Source organism: Tauraco erythrolophus, chromosome 1, assembly GCF_009769465.1.
Source record: "Tauraco erythrolophus isolate bTauEry1 chromosome 1, bTauEry1.pri, whole genome shotgun sequence".
In the NCBI taxonomy this organism is placed as follows: Eukaryota; Metazoa; Chordata; class Aves; order Musophagiformes; family Musophagidae; genus Tauraco; species Tauraco erythrolophus.
In genome coordinates this window covers 101,344,267-101,371,556 of record NC_141465.1, presented here as the reverse complement: position 1 = coordinate 101,371,556, position 27,290 = coordinate 101,344,267, and the positions used below count along the sequence as shown (strand labels likewise).

The 27,290-nt window shown below is 41.9% G+C and overlaps 1 protein-coding gene across 1 annotated transcript; it reads left to right on the top strand.

Moving 5' to 3' along the window:
• Positions 1 to 3,547: 3,547 nt before the first annotated feature.
• On the top strand, positions 3,548 to 27,290 carry OLFM4 (olfactomedin 4). The gene is made up of 6 exons (XM_086611767.1): positions 3,548 to 3,628; positions 5,799 to 5,876; positions 11,269 to 11,421; positions 17,210 to 17,422; positions 18,356 to 18,509; positions 26,497 to 27,290. The coding sequence occupies exons 1-6, from the start codon at positions 3,548 to 3,550 to the stop codon at positions 27,288 to 27,290; spliced, it is 1,473 nt and encodes a 490-aa protein (XP_086467893.1).

The window sequence follows — 27,290 nt, the reverse complement described above, 5'->3', positions numbered from 1 at the left end:
GGATAGAGCCAGCAGCTTTAGAGAAGAGATGATCTGAATCACCTCTCTCTCTGTTGAATAATAATCACAATAATCTGTCTTGTAATAAACACAGTGGTTAAGTTAGGTTGTGTTTGAGAAGGGCTCCGCTGAACAGAAGTCTTAAGAGACAATGGGACTTTTTTTGCAAAGACATTTTGACATATAACTCCCATTGAAATCAAAGAGAAGATCTGTGCCCCAGAGAGTTTGCCCTGGATTGCCCACTACGTCTCTTGCACAACAAGGAAGTACTGGTGGGTGCAGCTATACAAAGAGAAAATCCTTATATTTTACTGTTTTCCTAAGTGGAAATTCCTAAAGTAGTGCAATTTTCCTGAATAACATGTAAGTAAAGTTTCTCTCCTCTAAAATATGCACAATGAGTCTGACTTATTTTTCAGATGAAGGGCTCTACATAGGTCTAAAGAAAATATTTTTCTTTAGTAATAATTATGCTTTGGCTAGGCATAAAAACGTAGGTCCCCATTGTCTCTGTGAGGTCATGTGCAAACAGAAATACAGGGGAAATTGCCAAAGCAACTGATTAACTATCATTACTTAGCTAATATTTGCTTTCTATCTCAGAACTGGCTATTAAGCATAAAAGAAAAACTGGTGAGAAACTATTGTGCTTTGTGGGTGATTTGCAGTACCAGCCTCTGGAAGGAACAGAGACTCACTGTTACACTCAGAAAACAGGTTTTTCTCCTGATTAGAGATCCAGGCTCTAAACTCACAGGCTGTCTATGCTGACTATAAAGCTGCCTTCAAAACTGCACTTGCTTGAGACATGCTGGAGCTGCCAGATTGCCCTCTCTGTTGGGACAGGACTCCAGGTGCCCTAACAAGGCCAGTGGGCTTGTAAGTGCCGTAGCGGGTTGCCTTGAGGCTGTTTGCAGGCTGCCCAAGTGTGGCTGCACTGATGGGACATTAAGCACGCTGCTCATTTAGGGTCTGCGTACATACAGGCACATCTGTACCGTCAGGTTGGTTTCCCTACTTTGTGCTAGGCTTCCCTTGAGGTTGCATTTATCCTTCTAAATGCATCCACCCCTGGGGATGATGCCTGGTCCATAGGAAAAGCAGCCTGTTTGCACCCTGCTCAGAGCTGGCTTCTTTACAGCAGCCTGGTAGTTTCCCTTGTAACCACATGATGAAGGTCTTGTCCTTTTGGGTGTCTTCTGGACCTTTTGGCTCTAAGATGTCATCATTGTTTTTCCATGTGTTTTTTTTTTTTTGTTCGTTTGTTTTGGTTTTTGTTTTGTTTTGTTTTGTTTGGAGCAATAGAAATAACCTTAGGCATGGGTTGCAGCCCACCAGAGTGGTATTTCCATAACAAGGGATGTGCCAGGAGGACTTATGGCAGGCGTTTGTCAATATGACACCTGGTGAGATATTGTTGGAGGGCTGGTTAGGACAAGTCAGGGTTGGTAAGAACAAACCCTCATCAATGTCACCTTTTGGAAATTAACAGTTTCCAGGAATTTCCTCAGTATTGTTGGTTCATTCCAAAAGAACAGTTGGTTCATTACAAAAAAGAGGCTGAGAAGGAAGTGGCAATTATGCAATATCAGGATATCACAACCTGAGAGTAAACTGGGAGTTAACTTGGTGGACAGCATAGGCTTACTGGTTATCTGCAATTTGTATGTGCTGATTTGCACCTGAACTCTGCTCTGGAGAGGCCAAAATATTTTTCTTACAGTGCAGAGGATAGTTCATAGCCTGTAGCTGCTCTGATATGTGCCAGTCTGCTTTTCTTGGTCTGGAGCTCAGGGCTTGAGCAGACCACTATAACCTGGGAGGAAGAAGCCTGGATTTATTTTCTTGCTCTACCACTAGGGCTCTGGTTCTTTTTGCTTAGACATTATCACAAGCCTTCCAGGTGTTGTCTATCTTACACTAAATTATTAGCCATGAAATCCTCCAGTGGAGATGCAGCTTCTACTGTGAAAAAGCGTTTTTGCAAGAACATATTATATCTATTCCCTACAAAATGAGCTACTCCTCAGAAAAGATGCTGCTGCCAGCCTTGTGAATCTGTCAGGAGGCTTATGCTTATGCGAAGCTGTGGTAAAATCGTGTTATCACAATGGACTTGGCTGCTCAGAAGAGTTTTCTAATATGGATCTGCCCTAAGCCTCAGCTTTCCCATTTGCCACCTGGAGCTGATAGTGCTATGTTAACACAGGAAAGCCTTCTGAATTCCTCAGCTGAGAGACAGGTTTTGTATGCGGCCGTACTGCTGCTCAGAAGTACCGCTGCTCCTACCCTTACCACTGCACTCCAACACTGGAAGGGAATAAGGGTCTCCTGACCACTTTCTCCACTTACACACAACTGCAGCCACTTGCTGCTGACCTAGTAGAAGAAGTAAGTCTGACAAAATGAAGAAGGGCAAATGCCGCATTGAGGATACAGGCACTGGAAACGACAGGAGATGACACGTTTTGGACTACGGATTTCTTGACTTCTTTTGCAGATGCACAGACATGGCCATTCCCTTAGTCCTGACTGGAATCTTCCTGTCAAACACCAAGCTTATTTTCCCAGTGATCCACAGAAGTCTGGAGAGAAATTTTAATTTCTGTTGCAACAAGTGGAGGCTTGCAGCTAACTCCACCAAGGCAGCAGCTTGTTGGAAGTGGGGAGCTCCAGCAGTGGGCTGGATGCCTTGGGAACTGCAGGCAAATCACTGCCTATCATACTACAGTGTGGTGCAGCTGAGGAGTGTGAGGGCCACACTAGATGTTGCCCGCATCCTTTTTTTATCTCTTCCTGGATTAGTGCTCAAGACAGAACAGTGCATCATTGTGGTCAGGTGGCATGCAGCTCTGTGAAAAGAGAGCAAGTGAGTAAGCATCGATGGGTACACACTGTTAATGCACGAGTAAGCGTTAATGGGTACATGGCGTTAATGTACGAGATGTAAGCCTACTGGGAAAGAAATGGGAGGAGACTGTGTCCCACCTGTGTTACATGAGACTTGAGGGAACTGAAAAGCTGTAGAGACCCCTGAGCATTTTACTTGTTGTCCAAGGTCTGTTGGCCTTTGAAATAAGGGGAGGATGTTTCTGGTGTGTGAAAAGCCTAACCTGACCTGCTGGTCTCTGTACCTATGAAAAGTAATAAATACCACCCAGGCCTGTATTGTCTCCATAACTTAGAAGAAATCTATAAGAATTTTTGTGATTGAGTCACAGTACAAGGAAATGTCTATCTACCTGTCCTAGCAAATAAGCACCTGATGTTCTGCATAACCAAGATTAAGATTAGATAATGCACCATATGGGAAAGCTTTCCTGTCAGGAAATTGGATGTAGTTAATTTCTGATGGTGAGTAACTGGCACGTTCTTAGTATGTTAGTGATTTGGCACCTCTTATTGTATGACCTCATGACATCAGTTCTCCAAAAACTTAAAAAAATATCATGCAAGTTCCTTAAGGTTTGGTTGGGGAAATCCCCAGACTCCACTATAAAAGACCTCCTTTGTCCCTTTGCTGTCACATCTGCTGGTTGAGAAGATGAAGCACATACAGGTGGCTGTGCTGCTCCTTGTGCAACGTGTGATTGCTCTGGCTGGAACAACGGCAGCGACAGAAGTGGTAAGATGAGGGTCTCATAACCTGAGCTTTGGTGACTTCTTGTCTTCTCATGTACTTTAGATCACCGAGAATTCTTTTAAGGTTACTGCAAAATTATTAGGCAAATGTTGAGATCTCTGCATGGAGAAAGTTTAAAGTATTCCTCCATCCTCCCCCGAACTAATGTATAGGGACTGGGTAATAAGTGTAAGAGTGAGGCACAGGTTTAAAATCAGAGTCAAATTCTGCCTTTGGTTAGATGAATGCAACTCCCAGTGAGGATCTGAGTGGATATTAAATGCTCTGTGTAGCTTCTAATTAATTAGCAAGGGCTTATAGCAGGAGAGGATCCACATCTTTGATGTGGAAGGAGTTGGGAGGTGGGAGCTTTCCCAGTTTCATGGTTACTGTCATGATCTGTGACCAGGCACATGAAAGCCATGCTGAGTGGTTTTTGTGAGGCACTCTCTCTTCCCCATATTGGTCAAGAAAGAAGTTCAAATCAAAGCCATCAGGAAATCAAGCCAAAACAGCAAGAAATCCAGGGCAGAAGGGAGAAAAGAAAACATTGAAAAAAATGTAAAAAGCAAAAGTTACATTAGTGAAAGATTTGTTTTGATTCTGTACTGCCTCTTTTTTCTTTTATTTTCTTTTATTTTTTTTTTTTTTTTTAAATCTAAAACTGGGCTTAAATTAGCAGAACAATAAGTTTGTGAATATCTTAAAAGCTCTTCCAAATGAAAAAAAACCCACAACATTTTGGTTTTGCGTGACTCAAAGTGACTGCCTTTTGGTATTTAGTTAAAATTTGGAAAAAAAAAACGTTTTGGCTCCCAATGACTTTCTGATTTGTCTGATTTAGTCAACAACCAGAAAAATCCTGTGTGACTCTAGTTATATTTTTTGGATTTTGGGAGCACTGTGGATGCAGGCAGTGAAGTTCGATATCTTCTAGGAAGGTGCATTTATCTGCTCAAGGAATGAAAAGTTGCAAAAGTCAAGATGGAGGTGTAAATATATGTTGATAAACTGAGGGTAGAAACCTTAATATGGGAGGCATTTCTCCTCAGTCTGCTTAGCTTTAAGCTAGTGGCCAGTTTGTGTAATTAACACAATTTGTGATGCTCTCTGCACTACCTCTCTTAATTGCTATTAGCTGCCTGCCCCCTGCAAATGTTCAGTGTAATCATATGAACACACAAATGCTTGTTCAAACAGGTTTAGCGGACAAACTGTCCCACAAAAGCCGGTTTATACTGTGCTCTTAAATAAACTTGCCCTTTGCTGGCCATTTGGATTTCCCAGGGGTAGGTGTCCCGTTGCAGGGGAAGCCCATGTGATGCTCAGTCTGTCACACCATTTGACATTGAGGATGTCTTGCTGCAGTTCCCAATTTGCCACAGATTTTGATCAGACCCCACTATGGGTGACACTGTGGTGCACCACGACCACGCATCATGCTCTGCTCACTGCGTGGGGACACAGTGGACCTTTAGGGACACACAGTACAGTGCAAGGGTGACAGGCTCTCTCCTTGCATCAGGAAGGCAGGTGCCAGCCACAGATGAAAGTTAAAGGGGATGTATTATAATCTTATGACATAAAAGATTCCTAAAGTGGTCCTGGCTGTATCCTTGGAAGTGTGGCGGCTTCCCCCAGCGCTCCCTTCCTGCGGTGGGGTGCTGCCCCCTCCGTGATGCTAGTAGCAGAGTGGGACGTGTGCCCCAGCCATCACAGCTCACAGCCTGACAGCTTGGCATGCATGGGACAGTGAGTCCTACACCCAGAGGAGCGGCGAGGAGTGGACGTCCCTGCCGGGAGGACAGTAGTCTCCAGATTCAGGGCAAGGAGGCCACGGTACTGTCGGTTTAGACTGCCACGCAATCTGCCAGGGCTGCCTCTCAGAGCCCCAGCTCACACCTCCCAGGCAAGCTGAGCATCCTCTTCTGCCTCAGACTGGTCACTCAGAGCCTTTCTTCAAGAAGAGGTGTCCATGAAGTGCACTGTGCCTGGGGAAACTTTAGTCGCCTTAGCAGCAGATCAAAAAGTCAATTAATTTACAGTTGCTGCGGATGGCTCCCACAATAAACGCAAAGTGCTTCGGAGCTGCAAGATGGGGGCTAGCTGGTGGGGAAGGTACGGTGCCATATGCAAGAATTCACACTGAAATAGGCTTTCCTTTGCTTTTTAGACCCCTCATCTCAATACGATGCTTCCGTCTCTGATTCAGCCTAGCAAAACGACTGGTGACCTGCGTACTCCGCCAAAGGTATGACCTTTACTGTTCTTGGATGAAGTCTAGAAAAAAGAACAAAATTAGGAACTTGTGTCCCATCTTTTAAATGCTATGCAGTCACTCAGATTTAACCTTGTTACATGTTCATCAGTTAGGCTGCCCAGGAAAAGGCATTTATGTGTTGCATATCCAGGATTTTAGGCAGTAATGATTTCCCAAAATCATCAGTGCTGCTGCCATGTCGTTCAATGCCTTAAGTCACATCCAAAGCTCTGGCATTGCCTTTGTAACTACCGAACTGGACCTCAGACATGAAACATCTGGGACCATGGGGGTTTGATCACAAGGTACCAGTTTGGTGGTTACAGCCTCCTTAGAGGAAGGAGAACACTTTTTTCAACTCTGTCTTCCCCTGTAAACCAGAGGAGGGCCTTGAAACTATCTCCTGAGAGGTAGGTGCCCACTTGTGGTTGTGGGGGGTGAGAAAACCTTGATTCTTCCTATCCTGCTTAGCTCAAATTTTATTCAACTATTTGCTTATAGAGGGACTTGAATTTGATTTCTGTGCCTTCCAGTACAGTGCTCAAGTCCATGATCTGCAAATTTCAAGATTTGGTTTCTTTCCCTCTCTCAGTCAGTGACTGCTTAATCACATGTTTGCTTTAGAGTAGACTCAATGGGACACACTTGCTCTGAACCGTCCTGCAACCAAGTATCAAGAACAGGGCTTGTGCAAAGCACAACTCTGGATCAGGTCAGAGATGGTAGACAGCTCAATGGCAGGTCTTTGTTGTCCAGGCTAGCTCAGTGTGGCACCTGGGAAGTGTGGAGGGACCTCTTCTAAGAGAGGCTTAAGTCTCTGGTTTCGGTGGAGGGTTTAGACAGTTAAATGGAATTAGGAGTCTTTGAATCTCAGTAGCAGGACTCAAACCTCATCCATGTCCTTGCCCAGCTGAAGTGGCCTCTGTCCCTGCCATGTGGTTTCTGTGGGTCCCATTCTTTGTCTTAGGAAAAGCAAGTAGCTAATTCAGAGCTATGAATGCCACTGGGCTACCATGTAGCTGGAAATTAAGCACTGAAATGGCTGGTCTGTTTTGAGGATATAATCCTCAGTCCACATTTAGGCAGCTGAATAAATTCCTGGTTTTCAGAAAATCAAGTACCTGCCAACTCCTACTCCCTTTCTTAAATTGAAGGGATGTGAAAAAGGGGCATTTCTCATAGCTTCAAATATATATAGGTAACAACTTAATTTTACAGACTGAAATGTTGCTGTCAAGTCCTTGATGTAGGCCTGGACAATTTACTCTCTTCTAAGTATTCAGTGTAAATTATTAAACTTTAGAAAACATACAACTTCATCAAAAGTAACAGCTTATCTCATGCATTTTTCAACAGGATGAGGGAAGACATTTTTATCATATAGTTATAATTTAACTGTTTTTATATTTCGATTGAAGCATGTGCTGACCCAAGGGGCTTTTAACTAAACAATGCCTCTCATTCTCGTGAACATCACAATCCCAATGTTTGTAATGTCAATGGAAGAATGGAAACAGTTCTGTCTGCTCAGGCTGTCTGCTCCTTTGGGGAAACCATCTCTTGGCTTGGATATAAGCTGCACTTACCCCAATGAACCTCTACCTTCAATTCAAGGCTCTCTCGTAACACAAATGTTAAAACATAGTGAATGCTTTTCATAGGGAGTTTAAATGCACAAGTTGGAGGTTTTCTGGGAGATCATCTGAATACATTTATGAATGATTTATTTAGCACATGGAGTAAGCTAAGCTAAGTAAGCTAAGTTACCTCTAGATAAACCAACGGCTATATATAGTCAGGACTGTAATTTATAGCGGAGTACACAATGTGTAGTTTGCACTATACTCTATATCAAAACATATATATATGTATAGAACATACTATGCTATACTATGTATAGTATGGTCTCTTTTGGTATACATATACACATATATATTATATTTGTGTTATACACAGGTGGGATAGAATACAGTACCTTCTACACAAAAATTAACATGCCAGTGCACAACAGTCTTACAGAAAGTTTCATGTACTCATTAAGCCACATTCATTTCTTCTTTTGTTTTTCCACTGTCAGTTTCTTTTGTTATTTCTGAGGAACTTTCCATCCCAGTCATGCCCATACACAGAGCACTCAGAGGTGCAAAAGCATCTAAGTGACTTAGGAATCTATTTTTGATAGTAGTTTAGGTACAGATAGTCATATCTTCTGTGGTGGGTTGACCCTGGCTGAATGTCAGATGCCCACTAAAGCTGCTTTATTGCTACCCTCCTCAGCTGGACAGGGGAGAGAAATTAAAATGAAGGGCTTGTGGGTCGAGATAATGATGAGGACAGATCACAGAACCATAGAATCATAAAATAGTTTGGGTTGGAAGGGACCTTAAAGATAATCTAGTTCCAACCCCCCTGCCACAGACAGAAACACCTTCCACTACATCAGGTTGCTCAAAGCCTCATCCAACCTGGCCTTGAACACTTCCAGGAATGGGACATTCACAACTTCTCTGGGAAACCTGTTCCAGTGCCTCACCACCCTCAGAGTGAAGACTTTTTTCCTCACAGCTAGTTGAAATCTACCCTTTTTCAGTTTAAAGCCATTGCCCCTTGTCTTATCACTACATACTCTTGTAAAAAGTCCCTCTCCAGCTTTCTTACAGTACCCCTTTAGGTACTGGAAGACTGATACAAGATCAGGTCTCCCTGGAGGCTTCTCTTCTGCAGGCTGAAAAACCCCAACTCTCTCAGCCTGTCTTCATAGAAGAGGTGCTCCAGCCCTCTGATCATCTTCATGGCCCTCCTCTGAACCCGCTCCAACAGGACCTAGAGCTTATTCACTAATGACCATTATGGGCAAACCAGACTTGATCTGGAGAAATTAGTTTAATTTATTACCGATCAAATCAGAGTAGCATAATGAGAAATAAAACCAAATCTTAAAAACACCTTCCCCCACCCCTCCCTTCTTCCTGGGCTTAATGTTACTCCCAAAATCTCTATCTCCTCTCCCTGAGCAGCACAGGGGGACAAGGAACGGGGGTTGTGGTCAGTTCATCATATGTGGTTTCTGCTGCTCCTTCCTCCTCAGGGGGAGGATCCCTCACACTCTTCCCTTGCTCCAGCATGAGGTCCCTTCCCATGGGAGACAGGCCTCCATGAGCTTCTCCAACACGAGTCCTTCCCGCAGGCTGCAGTTCTTCATGAACTGCTCCAGCATGGGTCCCTTCCACAGGTTGCAGTCCTTCAGGAACAGACTGCTCTAGCGTGGGTCCCCTAAGCTCCAGTGCAGGTTCTCCACAGCTTCACAGCCTCCTTTGGGCACATCCACCTGGTTTGGCGTGGAGTCCTCCATGGGCTGCAGGTGGATCTTTGCTCCACTGTTAACCTCCATGGGCTATAGCGGGACAGCCTGCATCACCATGGTCTTCACCATGGACTGCAGGGGAATCTCTGCTCTGGCGCCTGGAGCACCTCCTCACCTTCCCTCTGCACTGACCTTGATGTCTGTAGAGTTGTTTCACATATTCTTACTCCTCTATCCATCTGCAATTGCTGTTATGCAGGTTTTTTTCTTCTCCTTCTTAAATATATTATCCCAGAGGTGCTACCACCATCACTGATGGGCACGTCTTTGGCCAGTGGTGGGTCCATCTTGGAGCTGGCTGGCATTGGCTCTATTGGACACAGGGGAAGTTTCTAGCAGCATCTCATAGAAGCCACCCCTGTAGCCCCTCTGCTACAAAAACTTTGCCTGCAAACCCAATACGTGCTCAAAAGTGCTTGGAAACATAGAAACAGTTTGCAGTATGTTCTCATTGGGATATTTAAGAGTGCTTTGGTAACCTGCCTGGCAGGGAAATCAGTGGAAGTTATGTGCTGGGACATTCTGGAATGCCATGAGATACTTATCTGCTTCCTTTTGTGTTAAATGTCTTCAGCAGTCTGGCTATGAGTGAAGTTTTAAGACCCATGGTGCTTGAATAACACAGATAAAACATCTTTTCATGCCTTCTTTCAAAATGAGATGTGTGCTGTTTCTTACGGCTGCAGTAAAGAAGTTGCCAGAAGTGTGGACTGGGATCATTCCTGCTCTCTGCTGTTCTCTTCTTGGGCTCACAGATCAAGACAGCTTTGCTGTTGGCCATCACTGCTTGTTCTGGGTTGGTTTGGCAGTGAGAAAGTTAGTCAAAATCACTGTGAAAAAGCGAGGGAAAAAGTGCTGAAATGTCAGCTTTCAGTAGACAGTTTTGTTGTTTGCTTGTTTATTTTTAAGAGGGAGAGGGAAATAGAAAACACATGAATAACTGGGATTTCTGCAAGGCAGGAGTAGAGATTATAGAAAGAAGAGTATTTAAAGAGCAAGCCTGTAGTTTTAAAATATGCAGCTGCATTGAAGTGTGTGCCAGAATATTTTAAAGTAACATCAAATATCTTTATTAATAAATCCGTGGTAGGTTTATGAACTGAGAAACGCCTTGTGTATAAACAAAAAAGAACTGCTTCAAATGCACTCAATATTCAGCCCAGTGTTTGTAGAAATTATGTGCTTTGGCTCTAAATTATGGCGAGATCGTAATTTGCCAGCCCTGACCTTTCCATACACCATACACATTGCTCCACTGGTGATGCTTTGAACTGGTGATGCTTTGAACATGCAGACATCCAGGACAAGGCGATTTGTGCTTATGGCATGGGCAATAGCTTTGCAAGCCATCCACAGAGGTGGGTAAGCGGGCTGTGATGTGTGGGTGTTCCGTGCAATATTTTGTAGCAAAAGAAGTATCTCTACCTTAGACTGAGCCTGTGTATTTAATTTGTTGCCTTTCAGCGGTGTACAATTAAATGCATGTGTCTGTATGCTGGGGCTAGCTGAGAAACTCCAAAGGAAGTATTTTTCTTTACAAAACTTTCCCTGTTACTAGTTCTATTTTGGTGCTTTCTTCTCTATGGATGGAAATGACTACATGATCTGATCAATTCACTTCAGATTAACAGAAAAGTAACTATAAGACCTAACTTACTAAGTTATTATTTTCCTGCTGTTGTGTGCTTTTCCATCTGCTGGAATTCATTATCTCAGGAACATTGTCCACATGATTGGGAAAGTAAGAAAGAAAGTAAGAAAAAATATGCTTCTTTTTTTTTTTTTTTTTCCAATGATAAAATCTTTTCAGCAATGTTTAGCTGTTTTCAGAAAGATTTGTAAGGCTGAGTCATAAAAATTGCTAGATATTTTGAGTTCTTTGGAAAAAAAAAGTGAAACGTGTCTAATAACCAAGTTGTTGGTCTCGTGATTGTCACAGCTCATATCATTGTCGGGCATTAGCTACTGATTCCAAAGAAGAATATTAACACTTTTTTCCTTATTGATTTGTTATTGCAGCTCTTCGCCAATGTGTCCGGCTCTGTGAATGATAAGGGAACTTGTCAGTGCTCTGTGTACTTGCCGGATACCACCTTTCCTGTGCAGAAGGCTGAGCAATTGGAAATTATAGCCACGACACTCTCCAAGAAATTTGAGACAGAACTTTCTCAAGTAAGGTGTTCTTTTCTTATAAATATAACAATTGTATCTTTGCTGAAAAATGGTTGCTTGTGAAAAAGTACAGCAGTCAGCGCTTTTCTGTGACCTGTCTTTCAAACAGCAGGAAAGAGGGCTCTGTAAGAACAACGAGAATGGTGATTAAATCTCAAATCTTTGACATTGTAGCATGTCATACATTTGAATGTCCTTAGGTCTCTTTTCTAGGCCTTTGCAGCTACAGGCATATGGTATTTTTGGAAGAATGGTTATGTTTTCCCTCTTTTGGCTCAGTTTTATTGGCTTGTGATTGCTACACAGAGCTATAGGAAGTGAAGCCTCCTGCTCTTTCATGTGTTATTATTTGTATCAAGCCAGCCAGATTGTAAGAGGGAAAAGAAGGGAAAGAGGAGAAAGGTCACCATGGCCCAGAATGAAGAAGTAGGTGAATATTTGTCCCTTCACTTCCTCTGCTCTCACTGGTTCAAAAAAATATAAAAAACCTGAGTATCTTCCTTGTCGACATCTGAAGCTGTGGCAGTGAGACTGCTGAATTATGCATTGTTGTTGAAGACAAACACACCTTACACTACTTTGGCTGCTTGTTGAATGAATTCATATCCGTTTTTTGAGGAACTCAGGGCAAACCTACACATGCTGCAGTGCACTGAGTGAAGTTGCCTGTGAAGAAAGAAATTCGTCTTTGACTTTTGGTTGTGGATAAATATTCAGGATTCAGATTAGGTGTCCAGCAGAAAGTGTTTTCTTCAGGAACCAAACATCTTAAGAAATGAAGTGTCCTTGAATTAATCAGCAGAAAAGGCGCAGCATTAAATTATAAATTCTAACCATAAATATTCATAACCCTCCTCTGGTATAATCAAGAATAGATAAGAAGTTGTGCATAAAAAACACAACAACAGGCTGAGGATCCTATGGTAAGATCTTTCAGTTCAAATAATTTGTTTTGAAAGAACCAGAGCTAACAATGAAACGCATTCAGCTGTCAGCAGGGATATGAAGGGCAAGCTGACAGAAGTCCCCACTGCCTCCAAGTACAGGAGTTACCTGATCCCTTGCAGGATGGAGGTGTAGCTCAGAGTTAATGATCCATGAAAATCACTGAGATTTCAGGTCCCCATACTGTTCCCACTGTGATCAGTGCCAGCATTTTAAGCTAATTGTGCTGGGACAGGATCAGGGGCATGATTCCCAGCCAGAAAGTTGGCGTGGTTCTTCAAGGTATTTGTGTACCACCTTTCCCAGTTACATGCCCTAGTGTAACTAGCCTCTTACCAGTATGTTCCTCAGCATGGTGCATGTTTTCTTTAGGATGTGTGATCTATCTGCTAATCCCATGCAGATCTGCAGAGTGTCTCAAGTGCTGCTTGACCTCTCTATGTGGACAACCTCAGATCTCCATTGAATTCAGGTGTCTTGCTCGTATAAAGACACAGGTTACTCTAGATACCTAAAATTAGGTGTCCAGATTTGTATCTGAAACTCATATCTAAAGTCAGGGCAAGCTGAATCCGCACCGTGGACTAATATCTGAGGTTGCCAGCTGGTGTCAGCTGGTGTAACTGCACTGTCATCCTTAGATGCCCAGCAGAGCGCTGTGGTGTAGGCACTGACCTTGGCTTTCAAATCTTGCTGAAGACAGTGAAAATTCTTGACCTAACTAAGGCTTCACTGAATTTCATCCTGTTGAGACCAATCAGCCAAGCGGTGTTGCAATGCATCTAGTTAGATAAAATGTGACATATGTTTTGGTGTGATATAGGCAGAGACACTTTGGGTCAGAAATGAGAATGAATAGGTTGCATTTTGGTGTAACTCAATGTGTGTAAGCTTTCTCAGATATGATATTAATTTTCTGTAGAAAGAAGAAAGCTGTCAAGCATTGCCCTATTGATATCTGAGCTTAAGTAATCTCAGATCTTGTGATGCATGAGTCTCCGTGCATAAAAATTCTTCACCTTTCCAGTTGTGGAAAAAACTCTCCTTATACAATCCTGTACATTGCCTTAGTGGTGATAATACTCAGAGAAAGAAAGAAATAATGAAATGGAGGAAAGCCCAGTTTTCATTATTGATCATTATTAGAAATGATCCTGAGCAAAATCCTGGGGAATTACGCTCAAACATAATGTAGTCTCACTGCAGGGGTGGGAATTTCTATGGAGCGCTTTTGTTTTTGACTCTCAGAATCTGTGCTTTATTCGTTCTTCTAAACACCCTTTGAAACTCATGGGAGCTTTTCCTGGGTAAGAGCTGCAAGATTGGACCCTCTTAAGGATGCTTTCCATGTACTAGAAGTTCCAGATAAACAACCTGATTGAATCGTTAACCTTTTGCCTGATTGTAGGCTAATTCAAAAAGCAAGGGGGTCCTTTTATAGAATCAGCAGGCAAGGAAGCTCGCAGATAAAGAGTCGCTCTCTTGTGCCAAATGAGTACAAACTGTGGGCTGAAAATACCAGACTAATTTTTCCTCTGTCACATCAACCTTTCCCAGCATAATTATGATTGCAGAAGAAAATTAACCTTTCAAAGCAAAGCAGGAATTGGCTGCTTCTCTCAATAGGAACGGGGAGAGGACATCTCCGTAGCAGGGATGGATCAACACTTCATTCCAAGGAGAGCAAGTGCCTTTCAGAACTTGGCTCACAACAGGCACAACATCCTCATGTAACAAAAACAGGAGAAAAAAAGCATGCCTGTCCTCTGCCAGGAACAGCTGTTTTCAGAATAGGTTAACCTGCAGTGGAATTCTTCTCAGTGTCAGCTTGCAGACTGCTTGCCAACCTTGCTTCTTATGGGTCTGTAGGGGACAGGCCTGCCCAAAGCCAGTGTCCTGGGCCGAGTGACTTTACAGAGTTGCTGATTTTGTCACTTCTTTCTTATCTTCCCTCAGTTCTCCCACTGTTTTTCTTTTACATCTTCATCTTGCACCTTTGTTCCTCCTTCTGTACTCTCCAAATGCATGCTGGAGAAGTGTCTGTTTGCATGCTGCAGACCCTGTGTTGATAAATACCAATTGCAGGTAAATGACACAGTAAATGAGCATTGCAGGTTTTTCCTGCCCTTTTCATTCCACAAGAGTGACGATGTTTGAAAAGGAGGAAAAACTGAATCCAAGGTATGTTTTTCCTCCGTATGCCTCACACGGCTCCACTCTCTTCCTAGATGGGGCTAATGCCCTAGGCACTCATCATCCCTACTTTAGGCTTTTACAACAAATGTGGCAGCAATCAGTACCAGTTATTGGTCTAAATATGTGATATGCACAGAGTTTCTGTGCCAGCCTGTCAAGAGACAACAGCCAGTCCCTAGCAGGTAGATGCAGTAGAAGAGTAAGGATTACAAGCTGCTTAAATCTGTATCTGCCAAGCAACAGAGCAGCATCATGTTCCTTTTTCAACTGATATTTCTAAACTACAGGAGCTCCTAAGACAGATCTGAGCGGGCAGGAATGTCCACAGAGGTCATTGCAATGCTTGACATATGTGCTGGATTTGTCTGCAAAAGCAGTATAGACCTGTTAAAGGAGCACTGCTGAGAAAATTATATTTGTCCGATAACTCGCCAGGGGAGCTATTAGCTTAAGTTCATTGTGATGCTGGTGTGGCTGTATGGAGCGCTGCAGAGTGCTGGGGCTACTTCAGGCTGTATGGATATCTTCAGCTATACGCCACTGCATGGTGTTGGCATGTCCTTAAATGACCTAAATTGTTGACTGAGTGAAAACCCTCTGATGTGGGAGGAGAACTTCAGGTCTGTGTCCTGCAGCACAACGCAATCAGGGCTGAAATAACTATGTATGTCTTATTCCAGCCCTCAGCATTTTGTCCAGGCTCTCAGAACCCTGGAGAAAACTCCAGATTCACAGGTTTCTAACTAATGAGTAACCATCACTAATTCCAGCAGTCTGTTTATTGCAGTGGTTTGTACATTTGGTCTGTATTACATCATTATTATTATTATTATTATTATTGCTACTGTGAGAAAGGTTAATAATACCTCGATAGATTTCCAAATACCTCTATGACATACATAGCTTCCGACAGCCGTGCAATTTTGTTTAAACGTGGACTTTATATTTCTCAGGCTGTAATCGTGTTCTTTTTCTGTTGTGCAAACTCTAGACACACAGCTTAAACAATGACCTTTGAAGATTTTTTCAGAAGACTCTTTTGAGGATATCTTCCAACTCCAAACAGATTTTGGTGATCAGTGAAAGTGTGAGGTTCTTTTCCAAGAACATTGTCCAGTTCTTCACACTATTCCCTTCTGAACAGATGATGGTAACAGCTAGGACAAGGGATCTTCTCTGTCTCTGTTGCCAGTTAGTTACAAGGACCTAGTTCGTATCTTTATATGCTATTATTTTCTGACTCTTAAATGTAATAAATAGCTTAGCTTGGAGTTACCCTGGCTTGTCCTGGGAGATCTAGAGCATCCAGTGATATGAGTCAGTGCGCTTCTGCTGCAGCTTATGGAGACATGCCAGTTCCTATCAGAGCAGCAAAAAGTCTGGCTGCACTCATTTAGAAGAGAAGATCTGTTTCAAATTCTGATTTAAATGCATGGGATTGAGCAGCCTGCTGTTGGTGCATGTTATGTATGTGCATGCAGAGGTTTGCTGGTGGATTCTTCCAGATTTAAGGTGTGGTTGTGCCACTGTTGAAAATTATACTTTTGAAAAGAGTCTTGTCACTTATGGTTCTCCTTCTTAAACCACATCACTAAATATCTTAAGATCTTAAAGGATCATTTCTGCACTTCATGAATTTCCATGCCATGAGCTTCAATACCTCCCCTTTGGTAACACAAAAGATTCAATCAAAATTGAAAGGAGAGTATAAATACGGAGTTACTGGTGCAGCAAACTAATTCTATTTATTCTTACTTCTTACCTTTTGTGATATAATTATACTAGTGTAAGGGAAAAGAGATATGACTTTCATGAAGCATACAGGAGAGAAATATATCTTTCTCAAAGTGTTGATTTTCAAGGAACTAATATTTTCCATGGAATGTCCCAAATTCACATAGCATTCTTAACATTCTGCATCACAATGCTGCTGTGACCTTTACCTCAGCAGATACATGCTTGAGAACATATTTATCTGGACACCTGTTTAATGGTTCAAAGACTGAAAGGTTGCTATGTAAATTGCTGTAGCTAAAGCCTGCAATAAATTTTACACTTTCATTTAAACCAGATTTGATTTTTAACACTGTGTTTAGACATTGCCACCCTGCCCAAAGACAAATCCCAAACCAGTTCCACCAACTTTTGACACGATTCAAAGGTACACAAGGTAAAATCCTCTTAGGATTCAGAGTTAGTAAGAAATGAAGTTGAAAAACTTAGGAAGCCTTTATTGCATTTTTCAGCCTCCTTGGGTTGCTTTTGTGAGATAATACACTTTAGATTTCCTACTAAATTTTTCTCCAATGTAAGTTCTTAGCATACTGAGGATAAAATTAGCTCACAGAGACAATATTGGCAAAGAATTTAAAAAATGGAAGACTGCGAGTAAAATTCTGCCTTCGGTTATCCCGAGGCATTCCTGAGGGGACTTTGTGGAACTGCCAACAATAAACGAGGGTTAAATTACACATTTTTTGTGTATGTGATGAGAATTTCATCTATGGACTTTATGTGAAAAATATATGTGTCAAGTATTTGGAAGTTATGCATGGGATACTCGGAGACAGAATAAAGTTGTCAAACAGACCTGTTTTATTTGCTAACCTGGACTTGAATATGTACCTTTTTTTTTTTTTTTTTTAAGGTTAGAGAGTACTCAAAAATGATTGAACTGTATCAGCAGAAAATCCTTAATCTAACCATCAGAGTGGAGCATATGGAGAAGAGCAGTGTATCTTACACAGAACTGGACTTCCAGTTACTGAAAGTGGAAATCAGTGACCTGGAGAGACTGGTCACTCAGCTGAAATCCAGCCTTGTTGGAAGCAATGTCATCGTTGAGCAAATATATTTGGAGGTATTGCCAGACTCTTAATTAGCCACAGAGGGTTCAAATATACAGATAGCCTATTCTCTCTTTAGTGTTTAGGTTGAGGAAATGTAGCCTGTCTCTACTGCAGTCAGAGGAATTATTTTAGCATTTCATCAGCATAAATTAAAAGAAAGCTTGACCTTAAATGCATTAACATATTTTTCCTTGATATAGAGCACAGAAAAGCAAAGAAACCTCAAAACAAATGGGGTCCTTTTTATTTTTGCCAACTATCTGCTTGAAAGTTAACAGTTATACATAGTGTTAAGCAGAGGAGCTGGTTAAATTATTACAATAAATATTAACTTATAGACCCCCATGCTTGAAAGCCTCTGTGCTTTAACGTAGATAATTAAAAAATTAGCTTCTGGTTGCTAGGGCAGTGGCCCAATCAATATGAAATCAAGAAGTTGGAAAGACTATCACCTTCCCAGCAGACTATAAATCACATTTTCAAAATGGTAATTAATCACTCACCTAGAGAGAATAATTACTTCAGATGGAAAGTGTAATATCATTTTCTCCATTGTCCTCTGGATCATCAAGGAGGTGATTGAGAACATTATTTGTCTTTGCAAATAAAATTTCCAGGTACTTTTGTAAGGCTGGAATAAGTACTTTTTATACATAATAGCTAGTACTTGCTTAAGACTTACTAGATACTTTTATACTATGTACAAAATACTATATTTTTGCATTGTGGTGTACAACTGAGTGTTAAAGCATTTCCTTTTGGTCACATACCTCTGCTGGAAATTTGAAGTTCAGGCTGGCAGAATAAGGTCTATTCTTAGAGGTATTTCTTAAAACCCATTCTGTAGCATCTTCTGTGATATGATCAACCTGTCTGCAAATATCAATAAAATAAAGCCGACAGAAATTTAAACTCGCACTCTTTTCTTTTTTTTTTTCCCCTAGATCACAAATCTGACTATACTGGTGAATGAACTAGAATCACTGGACAAAAACAATATCCTTGCAATTCGTCAACAAATTGTGTCTCTGCAGAATCGACTGAAAGCGTGTGAAGAGGGCACAAACAAAACTACAGTACGCCCTTATTTCCCACCAGGTAAACATCTCACTTGCGTGTATCAGATAAGAAACAACATAATACATGGGTAGAACAGTAAACGCACAGATTTCTCTTTGTTAATATTAAATACAATTGTAATGATACCACTTAGCTCTTGAAAAATTGAACAGACAGCTCCTAATGTTTCATCAACCGGTTCAAAAGGAAAATGAGAGCAGGAAACAAACGCTTCCAGATGCAGGAGCTGTTTTCAACCGGAAAAAGTCGTAATCTTCCTCTCACCTACAGTGCGAAAAGGGAATCTCTACCCTCCCTCTCTTTTTTCGAAACAATTACCTTTTTTATTTTTTTTTTGTGGGAAACTATGTTTTTTTCTGACCAGCTTTGATTTTTAATAGTTCCTGTGAAAGTGACCTGTGTCATGGTAATTCTGCTCTAATGCTGCTTGGGAAATGTATGAGCAACGGTTGATGTACTAAAGCTGTTGGTATGCAAGCTCCGGAAGGTAGCTTTGCATGGAGATTACTTTTGCTTCACAGGCAAAAGATTCTTCTAAATCAGAAGGTCAAGAACCTTGAGGGGAAGTTCTGGTCTCGGGAATATAAGTGGGAACTTTATTACTGGTTTCAGCTGAACTAGGATTTTACCATTTTCTTAACTAGGAAAGGTCATGTTCTTGTGCTTAGATCAGTGGTTCCCGGAGTGCAGTTCATATAGAACTATCAACAGTCACAGGGCATGTGGTAATTAGTTTACAACTGGAATAATTTTTGTCTCGATGGTCTGTTCAATTTGAAAAATCACATTGCGAGTGAATTGTAGTCTGAGAAATATTAATAGTCAGATATGATATACTGGAGCAAACCATTTAGGAAACGCTAGTTTAGGTATGCCAAGTCAAGCGTCCCACTCACTAACAGACAGGAGGATTTGTCAAAATATGTGGATCCCCCAAGTGTTTTATACACAGGAGGTTCCTTTTGGCGGAATACCATTAAGAGAGAAAGTTCTCTGTTGTATACAATACCCAGGGGAAAGATTCCTTTTTTCACATAGGCTGGTTAGCAATCAGACAGAGGAACCCACAAAAAAGGAGGAATGATGGCCCTGCTTGCAAGGAGCGCAGATTTGCACCTCCCAGCATTTACCTCTCCCCACTTTTGGGTCAGCTAGTTCAAGTGAATAACATTGGAAAGGAGAGAGGCAGAAACACAAGCTTCCCTTAAGGTCAGCAGCCTTTCCTGTTGTGATCTCCTTAGGGCTTCATGGCGATGCAAGCTCTTCTCTGACAGGATGCATGAGTAACACCTTGTCTGGGGGATCAGGCAGGAGAAAAAGTTGAAAGAAGAACCTGCATTGCAAAATCTTAAGACCCTTCTCTGCTCCTTAAGGAAGGGCTTAAAATGTTTCAATGAAAAAAAAACCAAACAACAAAACCCACAATGTTTTACAAGTATTTGAAAGGCATCTCATTGATTTATTGAGGGTGACGGCGTGTGGAAAGAAACAGCCTCTTTCTCTTCAAGCCTACAGCAAGCCTTTGTTTTGATGAGAATGTACTGAGTTCTGGAACAAGAATATTGTGTCCTTCCATGAGTGATGGAAGAAGAGGCTGCTTTTATGCCTGGGTGGTTGGCATAAGCGTCTGTGGGACATAGGAGCTTTCACAGAGTGGGAAGGGAAGGCCTATGCTTCACAGTGCAGCTCCATGCAGGGATAGGCAAATCATGTCTGGAGCAGGATGATAGCTTTGGGATGGGTAAATGTAACTGCACAGGTTTGTGACCTTAATAGAATTATTTAGCATTGTTTCTCAGGGCACGATGGGGAGATTGATAGACCTGCATTGCTTTAGCATTGCCTTACTCCTGGCTAGTGTGCTAGCTAGCTAAGGCACCTTTGCATGTCATGGCATTGTGTGAGAACCACAGAGCAGAAAATAACTTAGAAGGCTAAAAGCCCAGGTGGTATGAACAACGATAGCTCCATTGACTTCCACAGAATTACCACCATTGACATCAGCTGAGGACATCACCTGGTGTTGTCTGTGAGTTTATCATCTACTCAACCCCAGAGGGGTTAGAGGATGTGTGTGGGTGTCCTGTCATGACCACTTTTAAGGTGAGGGTGGTCTCTGAGGGTGGTGTAAGGGACAGGCAGAGCAAACGTGGACTGGTGGCAAGTTTCCTGCCTGTTGGGAGATGCCAGCTGTACAGATAACCTAGGTGTTATATAGTCTCAGATCCCTACTAATACACATGGGACTGGTGTATCCTGGCTTTGTGTGCCTGGCAGGGAGCAAATGTTCTCTGGGCAAAGAACTTTGTAGAGCAATTAAATGTCCTGTGGACCGTATCTGAAAACAAGGAGTAGGAGGAAGATGTTATTGCTTGGGGAGATGGAGTAAGTATGTGAGAGCATTGCATTTTCTAGATGGTCATTTTGCAGTTTTTGCATGGATGCTCACACCTAGGCCTCTGAAACTCTCTAGCACTCATTTACGCATTTGAACACAATTTCCATACGTTTTCTCTGCGAGCTTGAATGCCTTGAATTCCTGCCAAACCATTCGGCCTTGTCCTGCTTTTAGTTCATATTATATTTATAATGTTTGTATTAAACTGACTCTTTGTCCTGTTTTCAGACTGCGTTTCCTTTCCCCCTTCATCCTCTATCCTGAGTATTTTGGGTAGGCAACATGAACTAGAGAGAGCTTGGCTAATCCCCAAGCTGTCTAAGACCATGAGTCTAAAGGCAAGTTTAATTAAAGCTTCTTGCTTCTCATTGCTGTAGTACACAGCCCCTCTGACTTTTCCCCCAAGGCTTTTGCTGGTTACTCTACTTACTCAGAGTAAGTAGGCCTGTTCTCAAGCAACGTAGCAGAAAGAAATCACTCGTCTCCATTTGCTTTTCTTTCCTACTGGAGAGGTGGGTGTCCGATTGTCTGAGATGGAGCTCAGTAAATGTATAGTTAATCAATCATCCTCATCGTCACTGGCTTTCCTATCTGCAGCAGTTCCTGGCATCCCTCTCCTCACCACTCCAGTGGGAAGAAATATTTATCCATTTGTTTTCCTTTTGTGCTGATCTCATCTGGCTGCATCAGGGCAGGTATAGAGAGAAAAGACCCCAGGATGGTTCTTTGAGGACTCTGCAGCAGATTCTTTGTCACATTTCACTGAAATGATCTGAGAGAGGCAGCAAGGAGAAGTGAGTCAGATGAAACTCTCAAAGGCTAAAAAAAAGAAAGAAAGGCAAAATAGAGTAAAGCTGTTTTTTTTTTTCTGGCTTTTATACATTTAGGAATTAAGGATTTCAAGTTACTGGTGAGTAGGTCTCAGCAGGAGAAAGACCTGGTGTAGCCTAACGCTGAAACTCAGGCAATCTTATTAGAGTCTTACAGTGGTTTCGTTTTTACCTTATATTTTAGCTCCTATGTACCCAAGATGCCTATATTTTTTAAGTGTTTTGGGTTGTGTTTTGAAACAAATACATCCATACATAAAGACAGAGACATGCCTATAGGCACCTGAGAAGAGCTGGCCAGTGCCTCCTCTCTAAGACTGCCTGAACTGCCTCTGGAGACAGCTGCATTTCTGCACTGGCAATGGAGGGTCCTTAGCTGAGGCACCTGAATTTTTAGTTGCCTGAAGGTAGGTCAGATGAACTCCAGCTGTCCACCTCATCCACTGTTAGATGCTGACAACGTGAGTCTCCTCTGACACAGCTGTCAGCCTATGTCTGTGCCCTGTGATGCTGGTGAAGACTGAGGTGTCTGTGTGTGTCTTCTTATGTCACTGAGACTGTAGGAGCCAAGATGAGCCCTTCCTTGAGCAGCTCTGTCTCCTTGTCTCAAGCCATAGTAAGGCTGATAACAGCTCACACATCTGGACGCAGTGATTCATCTGATGGGAGAGGAGGGTGCACATCTGATGATCGGGAGCACGTGTAAGAGTGTAGCACCAGCCTGCTCCTGGTCTCTGTGCCCCTCATGAGAGTTCCTTTAAATGTGGGTCCCACCTTGTCTCGTGATCTTCAGCTGCATAGGCAAACTGTGGGCCCTTCTCTTCTGCAATCAGAAGCAGCTTCTTGGTGGGGGGAGGCTGCTGGAGTTTTTTCAGCCCCTGTATTGTTGGAGTGAGAAGCTGATGTGCTCTATGAGTGCTCTGGGTGAAGGGGGTGAAGCGAGACCCAACGGGATGCGTCTCGTGCTCAGTTCTGCAGCCCGTTGGCCAAGCAAGTCAGGCTCCCTCCAGTCCTGACAAGTAAGAGCTAACTCCTTTTCTGATGAATCAGAAGGATTAGTAAACAACTGAGCTGAGGTAGTGGTTCTTTATGTAGGGAGAAGGAGAAGTACATGTGTTTGTACCTATGTTAGTCCTTCTCTCGCCTATTTGCTACACAAGCATGAAACAAAAGAAGGCAAAAATACCAGGATGTCGTTTATCAGTGGCCCAAAACACTGGAGAAAGGAGTTAAAAACTTGAAAGTTTGAATAATGCATATGGATTTATTTCAAATACCTTCTAATATTTACAAAATTACATGACACTTTGTTTCCTTTGTGCATTTTTCTTCCCACAAGATCCAGACAGGGAGGCAAGTTTAGATTAAATAAACAACAATGAATTCTTCTGAACCTGTGCAGAAGACAGATCACCCCCTGACTACCACAGATTTTTTTTTGTAAAAAAAAAAAATAATTCTGGGAGAGTTTTCAGGGAAATCAAAATCAAGCACATACTCTATAGAAACCTCAGACAATTTTTGATGTCATTAAAACGGAACACGCTTCTAACTTTATTTTAATAATTCATTGTTTCATAAATAAAAACCAAACAAGTGTTCAGCAGAGAGCTCTCTTTAAGGGAAGAAATAATAATTTATTATTTCTTTTGTAAAAAAAGGTCTCTCTGCTGAACACACGTTAGTTTTTTATTTATGAAACAATGTATGAATTATTAAAATAAATCTGGAATTGTGTTCTGCTTAATGACATGAAAAATTATTTGAGGTCGCATATAGATGAGCTTAGCAGTGCTTCACTACCTGCAAGCCTCGGTGCAATATTTTTCTAAACAAATCAAGAGTTTTAGAGCATTTAATAACCATTTAATTCTGAGATAAGTTTACTGTGATTTAAGCGCAGTAATATATTCAATACGTCACCGGCTTGAAAGAAGCCCTCGTGCCGGAGGTAACAATACATAATAGGGATATAAGAAAAAACCAGTTCAAATTGATTTATGGAGTTGGCAGGCTGCAAGCCATTTTGCACTGTCTGCCTTAGCTTTCGTCCTTTGCATGAGCTGAGGTACAAGCACCTCCAAAGACCAATAAGTGTGCCAAGTGCTGAGGCCATGTTACTAGCCATGCTACGTGCCATTTCCAGAGATGCAGCCTGGCTAGCCATACGTCAGTGTGCTATATAAGCTTCCTCGTGTGCTATATTTGGAAATGAGGTTTCTGCTCCAGGGCCTCGTCCTTTGTAAAGCACTTAAGTGCATGCTTAAATGCTCATCTGCTCCGAGCCAGGAATGCTGATTTGTGGATTCTTGATGGCACGGAGGAAAGCAGCGTTCAACCAGGGTCATGCCATGTTTCAGCCGCAAGAATCCCAGGACACAAAAGGGACTGGAGGAGGAGACAGGGCTGCCCACAACTCATGTCACCTTCTCTGCCTTGAGCTGGACACTCAGTGATGCCTAACTGCTCCCATGGGCTATATTGACCCCAAGGAAGTTGCCAGTGTGGCCTGGGGACACAGAGATTTAGCTCAGCATAGTGGTTTATATTTAACATAAAGCTGTTCTCCACCTTCCTCATAGATGTTGAGAGGTAGCTGCAGGTGAGTCACATGTTCCACAAGTCACTAGCGCAAGAGAGCAAAAGGCTGTGAGGGGTAGTGTTACGTAGTGGAAGGAGAGAAATATTACATTTTGAGAAAGGAGAAGACGTGGAGACCTTTACTGCCCGAATCAACTTTATGCATTGGCACAAATGTTGCCCTCTTGCTTGGATATTTCTCACATTCAGGCTACAGGTTTCCTCATCCCAGAGACAGTGCACCTTCCTTCTGGGCAAAGCAGACGACAAAAAGATTTCTGTGTGTTTGCAACAGCCCATTTTTCATCAAATATCTTGTTTCCTAGTGTTTTTCCAAGGTGAGTACTTCAGATTCGTCTGTCTCCTCATAACCCTCTGTCTGTGGGATAGACTAGGATGTCTTTGAGCACAAGATATCTCCTAGACTTTTTCTGGCAGCAGCTTTAGGAGTTTTCAGTTTAGCTCCATAAGCATTATCTGTCCTTGCTTAGGGATGGCCAGCTTTGAGGGCAAAAGCTAAATTAGCTCTTTGTTATTTCTCTTTCTTCTTTGTGCTAAGACACAGATTGTTTATATGCTAGACATTCCTTCATACAACTGAGCTTATGAACAGCCATTCTTGTCATACAGGTGGTAAGCAATCATGACAATGGTACCCATGCAAAATATTAAAATCTAAAAAGTTAAGTTGGACTTTCATCATTGATGCCATAGCTGTTGGTGCATGGAGTTCTTGTGCTGAGGGAGGTATTATTAACATCGAACAGTTGGTGGCCATTAATATATCTATTAATTGCCATGTGAGATTTGAGTCTATTCATATTATACTCCACCTCCAATAAGGAAGGCTGTCTAGTGGCTACAGCACCCACTGAATTGGGAGACATTGGAGTACCACTAAGCTTGTGAGCTGGTGCCAGTCACTGGACATCTCTGCATCTGCTACCTCAGGTGAACATATCCTTACAATGAAAACTCCGGGACATTTTTGTGGCAGCAATAAAAAAATCTAATGTTTAAACTTGGAAAAAAGCAGGCTGTTTTTTGCCAGTGGCAGCTTCGGACTCATCAGAGGCCCACAGATATTTATGAGTGGAGGATTTTTTCCGCCAGTAACTTACAATGTTGAGAATTTATCAGGAAACAGGACTGTCACTGCCATTCACCATGAGTAAAGGGAAAGTATTTCTTGCATCTAAATTCATTTGGACTTTTTTGTTCTGAAGTGTGTTCATCATCTTTGAATGTTCATTTTGCTTCTTTTTTTGTTCCTAGTAAGCCTGGAAAAAATTCTACCCAGCCTATCAGCAGATCTTGAAAAACATTCTGTAGGTGCAAAAACTCAAAAATTTTGGGTAGCAAAATTAAAAAGAAAAATAAATAAAATTTCCGTGATTCTGAAAATGTCTTTGTAGTTGATATGTGGAAAACAGAGCTGTTCTGTTCAGCTTGAAGTCATATTCTCTTTAAAGTTGCCTGCCATGAAAAGTCAGAGTAGTTTCTGTCTACATTTCCTAGGCAGTGATTGCTACTGTCTGCGATTGCTTTGAGGGCCTGAGGTGGAAGGTACCATGCAGCTGTGACGCACTGCTGTACAGCTGTGATTCTGACAGCAGAATGCTAACCTGAAATGTGACTCTGGAATTACTGCTGCTGCTGCTCCTTCCTTCTCCTCCTCAGTGAAACACACAGAAATCAGATGCTCCTCTCTCTTTTTTTCCCCCATCTCCCATGCTCTCAGTTCCACTGAGGTAGAAAATAACCTAAAATGCTTCTGAAATTGTATTTTCCAAGGGATTTCCTAGTGCATCAAGCTGGCATGCATCAGATGGGTAGAAACAGAAATCCGTCCCTTGTCTGGAAAAGCACAGTGAGCACTTATTTTCTGCGAATTAATTCTGACTGAGGATTGGATGTCCTTATCTTTTCTCCACTTCCCACCCCCACAAATAGCTGTAATAATATGTACTTTTTTTTTTTTTAACAAACTTTCTGAGTCAACTTGGAACACTTAGTGACATCCAGTTGCTGATCTTGGCCCAAAATGAGCCTTTTACACATGAAATTGTGTGTTTATGCCTGTGCTTTGCCACAAAGCTAACCCCTAGTAAGCACACTCTAGAGGCTGCAGTAGAAAAAAACCTCTCTCCTAATGATGACATTTGGAAAACCTGTTTTTTTTTCTCTTTAATTGCAGGTAGCTGCATTCATCGTGGACTACTGAATGTTACCCAGCCCTATATTGTCAAGCTGAACTGGAGAGGATTTTCCTACAAATATGGTTCCTGGGGTAGAGATTACTATCCCTCTAACCCAGAGAAGGAAGTCTATTGGGTTGCACCATTGAACACAGATGGGAGATATTTGGAATATTACAGAATTTATAGTTCCTTTGATGATTTGCTGCTGTTTAAACCCATGTATCAAAGTAGAATAACATATGGAGAAGGAAGTGGTGCTGCCCTTTATAATAATTTTTTGTACTATCATGCTTATAGTTCAAGATATATGGTGAAGCATAATTTAAAAACAAACTTCATGGTTTTGAGAAAGGAGCTTCCAGATGCTGCTATCGGTAATCGTTTCTCTTATGCAGGTGTATCATGGCAAGACATAGATTTTGCTGTGGATGAAAGTGGGTTATGGGCAATATATTCAACAGAAAATAGCATGGGCAACATTGTGATTAGCAAACTCAATGAGACCACACTTGATGTGCTAAATACTTGGCAGACGAGGCAGTACAAGCCATCTGTTTCCAACGCTTTCATGTTGTGTGGCGTTCTGTATGCCACAAGGCCAATCAGCACCAGGAAAGAGGAAATCTTCTACATGTATGACACAAGCACTGGCCAGGAAGGTAGAATTAGTGTCGTTATGGATAAAAAGTTAGATACAATTCAAAGTATTGATTATAACCCCACAGATCAGAGATTGTATGTTTACAATGATGGTTACCTTCTAAGATACGGTGTGGTCTTTCAGCCTTAG